Here is a 16081-nt window from a genome sequence, read left to right as displayed (position 1 = left end):
AAACAATCTTTGGTTGACTTAATTAGAGAAACCTCACCACATACCAAGAAAGCACCATAATAGGACTTAATGTCCTGCATTTGTCATGTCAGTGTTACTAAGTCTTCGTGACTGCTTGAGCACAAAAATGCAAACACTGCTGACACACATAAAAGCTCTTTCAAGAATCTGTTGCCATCTGTATTATTAAAAGCACATTTTTCACATGAGCCAGTTATTTAGCAGCACAGAAAACAAGTCACAATTCTGGCTTATGCTATTAAAAATTGTACCGTAGTTCCGTTAAGCTGATGAATACTAGAACACAAAAGTTTGATATAAACAAGTAAAAATAAACCACACATAGAAAGTCTCTTGATATATTCGGAAATGCTATTCTATCAAACTAGCCCTCACAGTCCATATACCTGTCAGTTTACTCTGGTGTCACAAGGTGAAGAGCAGCAGTCTGGCAATTCATGGAGTGTACACACTGTAGCAGCTTTGGAAGGAAAATACCTTACCAGACAGAATTTATGAGACAAATGTAATAATCTGAGCTGCAAATCAGAGAAGGAAAATAAACTAGTTATGTGCTCAAAGCATAGAAACATGGCATGCCCTGACAAAACATGAAAAATACAGAAGAAATAGAACAAGTCTGTGCAGAGAACTGGAAGTAAAAGACTCCCACCCTGACTTCAGCACCACCAATGACTGCACAGTTCCACTTCACCAAAAAGCACATCTGTCTCAGTAAGGGTGGGTGTGCTCCGTGTTCTGTCTTCTGCTGGGTTTAGGGGCAGACAGCTTCACCCTAGGCTGGATATAGAATCACAGAATGGCTTGGGTTGGAAGGGACCTGTAAGACACAGAAGAACTGACCAATGTAATCTACTTGGATTCTGCAAGACCTTTGACATAGTCCCACACCACAACCTTATCTCTAAATTGGAGAAAGATGGATTTGAAGGGTGGACTGTTCAGTGAATAAGGAAGCATTCAAGACCTGTTTGGATGGAATCCTGGGTAGCTTGATCTGATGGTTGGCAACCCTGTTTACAGCTGGAACTGGACGGTCCTTAATGTCTCTTCCAACCCATTCTGTGGTAACACCGTGACAATTATTGGTGGAGGATGCGGGCAATGCAGAATCTGTACTCCACTGTAAAAGTAGTGCAAAGAGGAGTAAGGGTCGTCATGTACCTTAGAACATGTTGGCTTCTTTTAAGTTCCTCACACTCAGTACCAGAATCATATCTGCGTACAACTACTTTAGGGCACTGATGGAGTTACCTGCCTCGTGCCTAGACACCCCAGCTAATGTGACAGATGATACGGCATTTGGACTGGTTTCCAGGTTGTCTTTTCAGTTCCTTACCTATGTTCAGGATAAATATTTATTTAAATTTTCATTTAGTATAGCAAAATAGTCATATGATAAGAAACCAGATAGAAGAAATGAAAACGTCTTGAAAAAGACAAGTAACAAATGGGTTACAAAGGCAACAAACAGGAGTCAAGCTCCTAAAGGATGTATTGATAACCCTCATGTTCGATCTATTTATTAACTAGAAAAACAAAGAAATGAACATAAGCACTTCAATAATATTCACCATCTCTTGAAAGCAGAAAATCCCTGTCAATGTAGACCATTAGCACCTACATAAGAAGAACTAAAGGACTAAAGTAATAAAAATAGAACAACATATGAGTTTTTATACCACCAAACTAATACTGTAAAACTGTAAGCTCGGAATTCATTCATTGAAAACTGCAGAAGAGAAAAACTACAGAGTACCGTGAGTCAAAGCAATTGACTAAAAAGAAGAGAAATGCAAACTGATTTAAGTGACATATTTCTAGTCAAGAACTAATGTCGCTGTACAAATAACCTGGCCTTTGAAAAACAGCACAGTCTGGGTATACACTTTTGAGGAAGATAGCGAGATGGCAATTTTGGAAACTGAGGGATAACCTGTGTCCCGTAACAGTAGTGTTCAGGAAATGTAACAGATGTCCTCATCTAAGACAAATGTTGGCTTTGGTCCTCACTGCAAACGACTTCAGATAAACCTTTCTGAAAATGAAAAGCAATCAGCCTTTGACTGCCTGCTCTTTTCCCCTTCCAAAGATACAAGCATAATTGGAGAACTTAAAAAAAAAAAAAAGTAATTACAAATTAGTTCCATGAAAATTCAAGCCTTATTCCTTTAACTTCAAAAAACAAATCTAAGAGATTTAGGGGTTGAATGAAAAAAAGAACAGCTGGCTATCAGAGCAAAATCATTAAAAGTCTGCAGTGCTGCCAAAATTATTGGTAACGACATCAACTTCAAAGACAGATTAAAAAAAAAAGAAACAAGTTCAGATTCAGAGTTATATTTTAAAAGGGAGTGAACAAACAACAACAAAAGAAGCTAAATGTACAGTTTAATCTTTCTTTTTCCTTGTAAAATCAGAATAAATTGTCCCCTCTATGCTCCTTTAAAAATCATGCAAATGTCAATCTAAAAGGACAAGAATTTCTGATGCAGTGAGTGTGTTTTCCCACACACTCACTGCTTCAGAAATTCTTGTGTGTGTGAGGATCTCCATGAGCTCAGGTGGTAGCACTGTTCTCAAAATGAGCAAGCAAGGAAGCACCAAGCTGGTACAACTAAGGCTACCGATCCCCTTTCTCCAAATACACCTGTGACTTAAAGGTTTCAGTTATATGCCACTAGATTCTTGAGATTCATATATTTCCTAATGCCATGCCAAAAAGTCTATCTATTCAACAGCACTTGTAGTACAGTGCACAGCACCAGCATTACCAAGGTGAGCACACTTATCTCAAGGACCTTACTTTCTTCCATCCAACAGCACCTTAAGACAACTTTATGAACTTTGTGTTACAGAACATGCTTTATTGAGTCCATGCCCATGTAAAGGCACACCACCACTCCTACAGAAATACCATTTCTATATGTCATCGAGCATTATAGTGATAAAGATACCAAACTGGAATGAAGCCAAGAAATTAGCTATAAATGTCCAAAGCAACAGTCTATCCAAAGATTAATAATGTTTTCCTAAGTAATTAGGTGTCTGCATATCTATGGAGAACTTTTAATACATAGCCCTGTCTTAAGGTGGAAGTAGAGATGCAGATACCAGTACATCTGTGCCCTTGATGATGGTCTACGAGAAAACATAAGTCTCATACGAATGATAGGTCTGTTATCAAGGCAGTCACCCTGCAGAGGGGAGAAATGGCTCCAGTGAACTATAACTGCTATGTCTGACCACGAGTTCAGAATTCAAAGCAAAACAGAATAGGAAAAACTGAATGTGTACTGTAAAATTGTGTTTATTAGGATTTCACATATTAGCAAACAAACAACAGTGCAGCACGCAAAGTAGCAGAGGCTGAGTGCAGGAGTGTGCAGCAGTTTCTCTGACTGGCAACATTCATCCAGTTCCTTGGACACTACATTAAGCCATATGTGTGTAGTTAGGATTGTAAAGGAAAAACTCACCAGGGCATACACAAGCTGGTTGTCTCACATATGTTTAGTCAGTCGCTAGTTAAAAACTGCTCTTCCTGTCACCCCTTCCCCAGCACCAGATGTAGGTGCAAGGCAGTGGAAGCAGAGCAGACATAAGCGTGACCAGCTAATTCCCTGCATGAAGGACAAAAGGGGAGGAGGGAGAGAGGGGAAGGGGAAACAAAAAAACAACACAGGGGTCCCACAAGGTCAGGACAGGAGACTGAGACATCTGTCAAGGCTGGAAGCCAGTACACTTGCTTTTATTGTAGCAGATATTGTTGTTACCACAACAGCTCTGTTCTTAAAATGGCACAGCCTGTGAGTGCAAGTAAATAGGTGTAACAGTATCCTGAGATTTCAGTCACATCCAACAGCAGGCAGACCCATTAAGGTCTGGCAGAAATGCAACACTTGTTTTCACTGAAGGAAAAAGAGGGAAAGAGATGCATGTCTAACGCCATGCTGTCAGGTGGAGAAGAAAAACCCACTTCTGCACAAAGCAGTGTTTCAAAGGCCACAGATGTGACCTCTGTATCAATGGGAAGCTGGTAAACAGAGGAAAAGGGGATGCAGCGAAGGCAGCTTCCCTTACAACACACCCTTCTTATTCTCCCTGTCGGATGATGCCACGAAGGGTGAGGCTTTGGGGTGTCATTAACTCTGTTATTAATGCACTGCAGGACAAGCGTCCCTGCATACACTGCATCCAATTATGTAAAACTCCCAGGTGGGTTCTTAATCAGACTTGTGAATTTTAGAACACAAGTGTGTTTCATGTGTTTTCAACATGCAGTTAAAAGTTTGTTTTCAAGAATGAACTGAGCAGCAAAACATAATGAATATAAGGGCCCACTCGGTAATGCGTCAGACTGCTGCACCTGGGGAGATGGTGAACTCATTTATTTCCCAGTGCTTTAAAGCCTTCCAGGAGAGGTTAAGCCTCCTGCTGAGCCAGCAACTGATTAACATCTATATGGGTGATGAGCTGACTCATATCCGATAAATGGACAGGCCATACTCAACCATTTGCAGCTCCCAACGCAGTCAGATTTTGCAGCTGTTCACAGCCTAGATGTCTGGGTGCATTTCTGCTTCTAGTAACAGCAGTGTGGAGAAAACATTCTAAAACCAAAGTCTGCAGAGAACCCCTTCTCCTCCTCTTAATATTCTTTTGCAGAAAGCAGAGAAAAACCTGAGGAATGGCTGTATGATAGAAAGACCTCTATAGATCCCTCTCCTTCTACACTGCCTCTTGGTAATGTATATCCCAAGCAAGAATAAACTTCCCTCAAACATGCCAAGCACCACAAAAAGGAAGCATCCTTCTGATAGGAGTTATACCTTAAAACACAACTCTCCAAAAAGCCTTTCCCTAATCATGGAACAATTCCCAGTACACCAAAGTTACCTTTCAGAGCTTTAAACAAAATCTTTATTGCTGTCACTGTGTTCACAAACGCCCCACAATCTCAGCATCAGAAAGACTGTTATTTTTAAAGAAAGGGAACAGAGGAATCAGCAGTGAGGTAAAGCAGCCTTCTTAATGGACCCACAAAGTGCAAGTTGTAACAGCAATTTTGCTGTTAACACGTTTTTTCTCCTCTTCTCACAGAGATTGGTAATCTCTGTAAAGCCAATGAACAGATTTTTTAACGAACCATCAAAGGAAATGAATTCAAAAACAAAAGCCACAAGAAGCTACTAATGTGACTGTCACTAACTCATGACAATTTATGTTCTCTGCAAGATACAACTGCAGTGATGCACTGCACTTTTCACAAGAACGTGCAAAGTAACGTGAGTGCTTACACCATGAATACCTCCTGAGCTCCAGCACCGCCCTGCAGCAAGAGCATGCTAGCAAGGCAACCCAGTGACCAGGTGTTATTCTCAACTGACTGCATTAGCTATAAGAGAATGGCTCACAAGGGAGACACTTGGTCACGTGCGTTGTTCTGAGGCCACAGAGGTGCAGTACTCGCAGAGGCACACATCACCGTGTGCCAAACCCAGTCCCAGCTGCCAGGCTTTGGTGCTGCAGTCACTGCATCGGCACGGCTCTTCCTAACCCAACCAGCGCAAAAACAGACGAATAAAGGAAACTGCACTCGTCTGGGGAGACACAGATTGTCCCTTCCCGGGCAATGTACAATGGGAGGTAGGCTGACTTGGCAGCACCGAAAGTCCCGCGGCTATGCCTGGGACGGAGCAGCCCCTCCAGTAGCCGCCGCCGGCTCCGTGTCCCCTAGGCGCAAAGCCGTTCATTCCTCCCAGATTCCTCCAAGCCGGACTTCTGTCAGAAAGGGAGAAGCTGGCCAAAGACATGATGAGATTGTGGCACCTCGTAAACGCGCCCCACGAGGCTGTATTCCCAGGGCAAGAGGGGGGGTTGGGCCGAAAACCACCACCGAGGGAGCCAAGGTCGCCGGCTTTCAGCACCACGGACCGCGACGCGGGGCCGCGGGAAGCGCCGGGCCGTCAAACCCGGCGCAACCGTTCAGGGCTCGACGGCCGCCGGAGCCGCGCGCCGAGCCCCGCTCAGGGGCCATCCCCGCGCCCCTCCCCCCCCCCGCCGCGGGCTCACCTGCAGCGGGCAGCGGCCGGGTGCGGCGTGCTCGGGCAGACGGCCGCGGTAGACGCGGCGCTGGAAGCGGGGCTCGTTGTCGTTGGCATCCTGCACGCGGACGCTGAGACGGCACCAGGAGGAGCGCTGCGGACGGCCGCCGTCCCGTGCCACCACGCGCAGCTCCAGCGCGGCGAGCCGCTCGCGGTCCAGGCGCCCGCGCGTACTGACGGCGCCGCTCCGCGCGTCGACGTGCAGCAACGCCAGCGCGCCGGGCTCTCCCTGCAGCGCGTAGCGCACCTCGGCGTTGGGCGAGCCCGGCTCGTCGCCGTCCGAAGCGCTGACGCGCAGCACGGTCGTGCCGGGAACGGCCGCCTCCGAGACGGTGGCGCGGTAGCGGGTCCGCGCGAAGACGGGCGCCTCGTCGTTCACGTCGGCGACGCGCAGCAGCAGCGCCCGCTCGGCCGAGAGCGGCGGGGTGCCGCCGTCGCGGGCCACCAAGCGCAGCGCGTACAGCTCGCGGCGCTCCCGGTCCAGCGGCGCCGCCACGCATAGGAAGAAGACGCCGGCGGCCGCCGGGCGCAGCGAGAAGGCGCCCTCCCCGCCGCGCAGAGCCAGCGCTACGCCTGCCCCGCCGCCCGCCTCGTCGGCGTCCGACACGGACACGCGGGCCACGTAGGCGCCGGGCCGCGCCTCCTCGGAGATGCGCGGGCCGCCGCTCTCGGTCAGGAAGAGGAGGCGGACGGCGGGCGCGTTGTCGTTCACGTCCAGCACGGCCACGGACACCAGCGCGGCCGACACCTCGGGCTGCGCGCCGCCATCTCGCGCCTCCACCACCACGCGGTGCAGCGCCCGCGCCTCGCGGTCCAGCGGCCGCCGCAGCCGCAGCACTCCGCTGCGCTCCTCCACCGCGAAGAAGCCGCCAGGATCGCTCTGCCGCCGGTTGATGCTGTAGCGCACGCGGCCGTTGGCGCCCAGGTCGGGGTCGGTGGCACGTAGGCGGCACACGGCGGTGCCCGGCGCCGCGTCCTCGGGAATCCGCGCGCGATACTCGGCGCGGCCGAAGGCGGGCGCGTTATCGTTCTCGTCCAGCACCCGCACGGCCACTCGCAGGCGGCCGCGGCGTGGCGGGCTGCCGCCGTCCCGCGCCTCCAGCAGCAGGCGGTGCTCGGCCGCCCGCTCGCGGTCCAGTCGCCGCAGCAGCACCAGGTCCACCGGGCCGGGCGCGGAGCCCGCCGCCGTGCGTCCGCAGCGCAACGCGAAGAGAGGGGGCTCTCCCGGCGCGCCGCCCGCCTCCAGCAGCGCGTAGCCCTGCGTGCCGAAGCGCCCGGCGTCGGGGTCTTTGGCGGGCGGCAGGCGGAAGGCGCTGCCGGGCGGGCTGAGCTCCGACACGTCGAGTCGCAGGCGGCCCCGCGGGAAGCGCGGCGGGTGGTCGTTGGCGTCGGCCACCGCGATCTCCACCCGCACCACGTCGCCCCGCAGCGTGGCCGCCGCGAAGCTGTAGCGCGCCCGGCGCTCCCTGTCCAGGCGCCGCGCCGTGCGGATCTCGCCGGTGTCCGGCCGCACTTGAAAGTCGGCCAGCAGCGCCGACTCGCCGCTGCCTTCCGACAGCAGGAAGCCGCCCGGAGGCTCCGCGCCCGCCGGCAGCCCCGCGCGGAGCTCGCCCACCAGCGTCCCCGCCGGCAGCCCCTCGGCCACCGCCAGCGTCAGGTTGTACACCGGCCCCGCGCCCGCCGCCGCCGCCCCGCGCAGCCACAGCGGCGGCAGCAGCAGCAGCAGCAGCAGCAGCGGCGGCGGCGGCAGCCCCGACGGCGCGACCCGGAGCCCGTCCGGGCACCTGCCGGCACGTCTCCGCGCCATGCTTCCAGCGCCTGAGAGCCCTGAGCCGGGAGCGCCGAGCGGCTGCGAGAGGCGGGCAGGGCAGGCGGCAGCCCCGCAGCCCCCGCCCCGTCGGGGCCGTGGCCCCCGCGGCACAGCCCACCCGGAGCCGGAGGCGGCCCTCGCGGGTGTGAGGTTGTCGGGAGAGGGCGTGAACGGGACGGAGATGCCCGAGGCTTTCTCGGCTTAATGTTGCCCTGCCCGTTGCCTACGCCGCGCTCACGTCGTAGCCTCGCGCGCTAAGTGTGGCAGGGAAGTGTGCATTAGAAAGGAGCTCGAAGCGGAGACTTCAGTCGGCTTCAGTGAGAGCAGAAATTCCTCCCTTTTTCACTACTCCTGACTCCCATATCTGTTGTACGGATGAATTAGTGTGTTTCCAACGACACCGAGAATACATGGCATCATACAAGTGCTGGGCACTAGGCATCCATTCTGCCCTGATTGCTCAGCGCAGTATGTGACAGCCATCGCTCCCCATACTGCTGTGTCCTGGTTCTTTCTCCTGCAGAACCGAGACTGGGACAAACCTCTGCTGTGTCAGGTCTTCCTACGCACAGCACAGCATTCCGAGAAAGCCTCTGTATATTTATATACTGCAATAATTACAAGCATAGTAGCTAGGAGACACTGCGGCCCTTGCCAGTTCCATGCATATTCATTGAGAAAACACATGGATCCTCCCCAAATCACATCTGTTCATGATGAAAATACCTGAATTTCATTCACTCACAGCAAGTTTGGAAAAACAGCCATGTCCCATGCAGCCTGTGCAGTCACTAGGAAAACACGCGAATCATGCTCAATGTGGCACACTTACTAAACCTGCTGTTACAGAACTCAGGCACTGCCACAGGAGCAAAGCTCTGTGTTTAGGAACAGCTCAGGTTGCCTGGGACCCCACCCAGTCTGCCCTTGAGCACCTGCAGGGATATCTGCAGGACAGCCAGATCTCAGAAGGGATATGTGCCTGCTGCTCCACCAGTGGGGCTCTCTGCAGAAGTTCAGCCTGGAGTAATGCAGCACATGGAGAAAGGATCAGCTCTGCACATCGCTAGGTGTTTCATTATTTGAGGTTCCCCAGGCAGACTCATACTGATTTCAGCAACACCTCTTTGAAGGAGTGTCGGCTGTGCTACATATTTACTGGTGACTTCTATAGTGACAGAAAGCTATGTGTGGGTCTGGCTTTCTTATAAACACAGTGAAATGCAGCCACAAATGATGGTTTTTCTGGGAGCCATCCTTTCACTCCTGGTCACAAAGTGTTTTGCAGAACTCATTTTGTTGCAGGACATGCTTGAGCGCTCACTAATTAGCAGTCATTTTGTGGCCAGAACCTGATTGGGAATAACACATGTGATGGTGCTTTCTGAGGTAGGAAGGGCTTTCATTCCACTTTGAGAGCTGTGGGGCTACAGGTAGCAGAAGTAGCAGTAGATGTGCCCCCCGCTGTGGAGCAGGTGTTGCTACTGCCCTCAGATTTAACCATCCAAGTAAGATTACCTGGATTGATATCCCAGAGAAGCTATGGATGCCCCATCTCTGGAGGTATTCAAGGCCAGGTTGGATGGGGCCCCGGGCAACCTGGTCTAGTGCCAGATCAGGAGGTTGGTGGCCCTGTGGCGTTGAAACTAGATGGCCCTTGTGGTCCCTTCAAACCCAAGCCGTTCTATGATTCTGTGACAGGTGTTCATTCAGATTTTGGCATTCTGTTCATTCATATAGAGAGCTGTATGTATGTATTTAGTTTATAAGCTTAGACAGATATTATTTTAGCAAGTAGAGTTATCTAAAACCCCTATTTTTGATTGCTCAACTTCCTCATGTGGTTTGCGATACAGATCACAACACCTCATAAAGTAATCTTTAAAACAGAGCCAAAGCTGCTTTCCTTTGCTGTTATTCTGACACAGGTGCAGATTAGAAGTTCCTCTTGAGAAGAAGCAGACTTCACCCTGTGGGGCCAGGCAGTAATCATTCCCAAAGCCAGCAATTACAAAGGCAGCAGAGTTCAGCCCACAAATACCATATAAGCTATAGGGATGAGTGACAGGATACCGTGAGCAGGATGCATTTTCTGGCACTTAGAACTTTCCATCAAGATTAGATGTCTAACAGAGAGGTTCATTTTCAACCACAACTTACAGGGCTTCAGGCAGGAACTACTGAGTAACGTGGTTTGAATGTTCCTTTATGGCTTTCAGAGCTGTGCAGATCCCATTTCCCAGGGCCGGGAAGCAGTGGATGTTAGCATAACTTCCTGCAGCAGGTTTGTTTTTGCTGGCAGCTGGGAGTGAACTGCTGGTGAGCAGGGCTGGTGGGGTACCTCACAGGTTTGGACGGGCACCCATTTTTACTGGGTGTGAAAACACAGTCATACAAATCCTAATTCATGTATAATGTTTGCTTGAAAGTAAGCCATGACCAAACGCTGGTGACATAAGTTAATTGTCTGTTTTATTGTAAGGCATACAGCAGCATCTAAAAGCAGTTTTCTTGCAGCTTCATTGGCCATTTCATGTCTGTAGGGGAAAATCTTTTTTTTTGTGGTGCTTTCAGCAGCTTACACAAAGTTGTCTTCCTTTTTTACAGCGTTCATCTTTACAGAACCTTTATGAGGCTGAAAAGTTTTTTTTTGTCACCATCCCATACTGGGGAGTGCTTGCAAATGTTAAATTATATATCTGTAGGGTCCGTTTACATCAGACAATGGACAGGGAACCCTGAGGCAATGCTAACCCTGCTTTCAGCTGGCGAGGGTGCCAGCCCAGAGATGGCAGGCCTAGGGGCAGGTGAAGGGATGGACAAGCTCAACTAACTCCTGAGTTATTCATCTGCTGACTGCATTACCTATAAATGTTTATGGGTTATAAAGCATATATCATTCCACAGTGGGTACAGGGACCAGCACTTGCATTTCAAAATTAACAAGGACAGGACAGAGAAGCTTCACTGTCCCTTAAGCAGTACACTTTGGCAGTGTGTTTAGAAGGAAAAGGAAGACTGCTAGGCATCTGCAAAAGCAAAGCAAAACTTGTAAAACCATATCCATACATGCCCTAGCATGTGGTTAGAGTAGCAAGAAGATAGGCCAAGACTGAACTGAAAGAGCTACTTTGGGCAAGAGCTGTCTGTGTGCCCACCTCACCATTTGTTCCTGCCTGATTTGTCTGCTTCAGTTCTGAATTCCAGTGTCAAAGGCTCCACAGCTGCTGCTTTCAAAATAACACAGAACATCACTTTGCTGAACAGTGCTGGATGGCAATTCTGGGCAAATGAAACTGGATTCCTGAACGTGTTCCCCTGAAGAGGCTGTGCCACGGGGGATGTCCCTTCCTAGTGCCAGGGTACTGTGCCTCAGTCATACCCTACAACTGGGGCAATGCTTTGGGAATTAGATGAGCAAACCTATTTCTAAACAATTTTTTTTTTCTTTTTTTTTTTTGTAATAATGAGCTACTGTCCTTTCTTAGCACAGTGAGAAGAATTGTTTATATGCTTTTTCAGTGACACAGATAGGAGACTCTTAAGAGGAACTGTAAAACGTGTACGTGCAGCACAATACTCACTGGATGAGAAATTCAGGATGCTGAAAAATCCAGTGCTCCCCTGACCCTGGGCCATGCTCAGGGTGTCCTGAGGAAATGGTGGGTCCAAGTATCTCTACCATTGCATTGGTGGTGCATTTCTAGGACTGGGAACAGCTTGCAGCCTCCTCACTGATGCTAAAGAAAACAACACACACATGCAAGTGCCCCTGTGAGGCTTGCTATAGGGTCTGTCTCAGGCTCAAATCTCAGTTTACACCCATAGAAAAAAAACATATTGCCAGCATGAGCTCATGACACAGTGATCTCTCTCTGAGCACTCATTCTGGCACACGCAGTTGGAACAATCTGTATTTTCTCTGCAGTTCAGTTGTGCAATATTTCACCTCACTCTTCATCAAGAACCAGGAGGGGTCCATATTATGAAGGAAAGAGAAAAATAACAGTGGTTTTAATTTAACATGCATTTCTTTTATGAGAAGGGCTTTTAAATAACAGACACAGATTTTATTTTCATACACAAAAAAATTCTTTGATTAATGCATTCTGTGTAAAGGAAAGAGTTCAGGTCTATATTTTCTCCTTTCCTCTTCTCTCTTTCTCACAGAAGAACTGCTTTCAGTTGTTGACACGGGCTGTCATGGCTCCATTGCACTAAACAGACTGTTGGTAGAGAGTGTAATGGTAAAATGAACAAATTTACACAGAAATAACACTGCATATTTGAGAAGAGCCCTTCGTTTGCAAGTCCTAATGCTCTTTGAGATGTGGACAAGTTGGGCTTTGCAGCAGTCCTGTTGGGAGTGGAGAGCAGTGTGCATGCTGTGTTCCCCAGCCCAGACAGACCTCTCAATCAGAACCCCTGAAATCAACCCCTGAAGTTGGGATTTCCTCTGACTTCAAAGGTGCCCTGAACTGACAGAAAGAGAAAACAATTCATGACCTTCAAAACTCTCTTCTGATCACTGTTTTAGGCTACTTCCCTTCCTTCTGCTTCAGAGCGGACTTAAACCAGAGCATCAGCCAAACCATGATAATTTGTTACAAGACAATAGAAGAGAATGAGTGTATGCCAATATTTTTTCAGAAAAAAATCATATTGCAAGGACAGATCATAGTAACCTGTGGCAAAGGAGCTGAAGTATCCCCATGGACTTTTTTTCCCGAGCACAGTGCTTATCTGGAATGCTTTATTTACTGCAACAATTACTGTTGCCATTATTGCTTAGATTCATTGCTAGAATTTGCTTAGATTCATGCTAGAATGCATTTGTTAGATTCAAAGCTACAGCAGAAGCATCAGTTGGAAACTAGGATTCAAGAGCATACTGGGGAAACGAAAAATTTGGCCCTCTAAGAATTGCACATTGTTTGACTACTAAACATACGTGAGTCTCCTGTGATGAACAATTTAATTTTCCCATTAATATAAAATACATCCTTCCAATGAATAACAGCCAGGCAGTCATAATTGTTTATGGACTTGGAAATATAGACAGATCTCAATCACTTTGAAGTAAATAACTCTTAATGGGAGCTGGTCATACCACAGGTATGGAAGGCACAGGTATGCTCTGAATAACCAAACTTGCTTACTTGCACACAAACCACTCAAACAGCCATATTGCTTCCAACCCTGAGCTGGACAGCAGCAGCTTTTTTTAGCCAAGGCTAGGAAGTTCTGCACTCTGCAGTTGGCAGTGTTTGCCAGCACTTTCCCTGTCAGTTTCTTATAATCATAGAATGGGTTGGAAGGGACCTTGACGATCATTCAGTTCTCATACCTCTGCATTGGGCTGGATTGACACCCACTATATTGGGCCCTAGACCAGGCTATCCAGCGCCCCATCCAAGCTGGCCTTGAGCATCTCCAGGGACAGGGTGTAATATCTTCTCATATTCTAGTTTATATAATCTTTACATTAGCTATGGGTTTATTTTCTCTGCGTGGCCACATTTTATTCCACTGAATATTTAAACTGAGCATAGCTATGCTAACAGAGAATCCCCTCAATTATCCGCTAACCATGTCTTGCAACAGAAAACAGGAGGACACTAGTTTCACCCTCTCCTTTGCTTAAGCTCCAAGCCACTTATTCATCCCCCTCACAGCATTCTGACCAAGAGGAGAAGGTGAGTTTCCACATCAAAGTTCTGGAACACAAGATGTCTTTCCAGCTGCCCCTTCTCCTCTCATATTAGCAGCCCTTCAGGCCAAGGGTCAGCACTGACTGTTGTCTGGGCCAGGACAGAACAAGCTCGCTCAGCTTTCTAGAACCACTCGACCAAAAACAACATGCTCAATTCAAGACACAAGGTAGCCAAAGCAGACTGTAGGGCACAAGGCACAGCATGCTATCGGGGATAAACCAGCCCACAATCTCCACAAGGACTGCTTTCCCATCAGGTGGAAGGTTCATCTTTGTAGGGAAGATGTTGAACGAACTTTCTGCAGGGCAAAAGACAATCTGGATGGAAAAATAAGATCTGTCTCCAGAAGGATTCATCAGAATCTTCCAGACAGAAAACAGACAGGTCCCCCCTACGCCACCTCTACCCCAGAAAGTTGTCCTGGATACTAATGCTGCCCTGAGCATTCAGAAATGCAGCCAGAATGGGACTGGAAATCCAACAGTGTCTTTGGAATGTAGACTTGGAACAATTTTAAGTAGAAATGGCAAGACATTCTCTTTGTTTTCTCCTCAACCTCCTTTCAGGCAGCATCACCTCAGCTCCATTTAAGACTCAGCTTCAGGCATTTTCTTCCCATCTGTGCTCTTTTCTCAATTAACCTCTGAACAATGCTCCTGCTGATGGATTAAACAAGAGTAATAGAAAATAAAGTATGTAGTGTTAATGTGGTAACGGCTTTCCAACCTGTATCTGTTCCGTGAACTCCAATATAAGCAACAAAGATTGGTCCCTCTAAAGTAGAGAAGAAAAACCTTTATATACCCTCCACATGAATTGTTTTTGTTCATTCACAAAATATCATAACATATAAAAACATACATAAAAGATATTGGGTGAAATGCTGGCCTGACTGGAGTCAGTGGCAGATCTCCCATTTACAGTAATGGGACAGGATTTTATCCCTTCAGTTCCAAAACAAACCTTTTTCGTCACCTACATTTCTTAGGATGTTCAGAGTGCCTATTAGGCAGATGCTTTGTATTTGCTCAACAGCTGAAGAGTGTAATTTTCTTACCAAAAGAAACCCTGTCTTCTCTCCCCACCTGAAAACAGACAGGTTTTAGCTTCTTCAGAGAACGGTACCAAATTGTCAGGGTTTGTACTGCATGATCAGGGTTTGGCATAATCAAGTGAGCTCGCTGGCTTCTAGTCCTCCCGTTAATAACGTGTAACAGCATAGTTTGGAACCTCTCCTTTGCTTTTCCACCCATATGAGCCTCCGTGTCCAATTTTAAACACACTAAATTGTAGGACAAGGAATAAACTGTAAAATAGAGTGTTAAGGAAAGGGAAACATATTGAAATTCCTCTCAACAAGTACAATGGTAAATGTAGATCCAAAGCAGCTGGTTGATGTAGGGAGTTTTTGCACCCCTCAGTTCACAGGATTGTTTTGTGCCATTTGATGTCTGTCAGTAAGAAAGTACTTGGACTATTCCTCAGTCTATGGACTGATATTTATTAAACTATTTTGAGAGAAAAGGTGAAGGCAGAAAACAAGAAAGTGGTTCAAGCAGGTGTTCAGGCTGAACAAATAATTAATCTCAGTTTGTCATTTTCTGAGCTGGGGAAGAATGTGAAAGAAAACAGCAGGATGTGAGTGTTAGAGCATTTTAAAAGGCATGAAAACATCCCATCCCAGCAATCCCAGCTTGCCCTATTCCGTCAGCCTCGCCTAAACTATAATTAACTGATTGTAACTGAATATACTTTGAAAAATGAGACCACTCAGTATGGTAGAGATCAACTCTGCCCTGCTATTACTGTTACTAGAGCAGCTTCAAGGCACAGCCATTCAGTGTTTCCTGCAAAGGGCTTATGACCAAAAATAATGGCAAAAAAAAAAAAAAAAAAAAATTCTAGAATGTGCAGCCATGAAGACAAGGTAACTGTTTAATTTCCCTGCAGGTGTTATGTCAGACTGGATTTATTGACCGGTGGGCTATGAGGCAAGGCTTATCCGTTGGCTTCAATCTTTGCAAAAGAGAAGAAATAGAAAATGAAAGGTCTCGATAGAGGAAGCTTTATAGCATGATGTTTGGAATGCTTGATCTATGGTCTCACTTCTGTAGCACGTTTATAGTACTCAAAGAACACGTGAAAAATCCTACTTTCAGAGTTAGCTCTCAATACTCACTCTCTTCTGTACTCTGTTTTTTTTTAAAAACAAATGAAAAGAGTGTGAGGAAACCAGCTGAGAGGGCTATTTAAAACAACAACAGAACAAACCCAGAAAGATAATACTGTTTCTAGCCACAGTGGTCGGATTGGGTGATCTTACTGGTCTTTCCAACCTTAATGATTCTGTCTTATTCTCTCCTTGCTCTTCTCACTCCTGTCCTCCAGGTTCCTCCAGTTCAGCACTCTCCAAGAGGACACGTGGCAGA

At 47.7% G+C, this 16081-nt stretch overlaps 1 protein-coding gene across 1 annotated transcript in view; it reads right to left on the bottom strand.

Moving 5' to 3' along the window:
* The window catches only part of DCHS2 (dachsous cadherin-related 2), a 95899-nt gene extending 87964 nt beyond the window's left edge, over positions 1–7935 (bottom strand). The window contains exon 1 of the mRNA XM_065736033.1: positions 6097–7935. Coding sequence (XP_065592105.1) covers positions 6097–7935 — 1839 coding nt within the window. The remainder of the gene's footprint in view (positions 1–6096) is intronic.
* Positions 7936–16081: the final 8146 nt, after the last annotated feature.

This window comes from Cyrtonyx montezumae, unplaced genomic scaffold (genome assembly GCF_038088225.1).
Source record: "Cyrtonyx montezumae isolate F1298 unplaced genomic scaffold, pur_monq_1.0 scaffold_2, whole genome shotgun sequence".
Lineage (NCBI taxonomy): Eukaryota > Metazoa > Chordata > Aves > Galliformes > Odontophoridae > Cyrtonyx > Cyrtonyx montezumae.
Note: the sequence above shows the minus strand (reverse complement) of the source record. Positions and strands in the feature narration are given on the sequence as shown.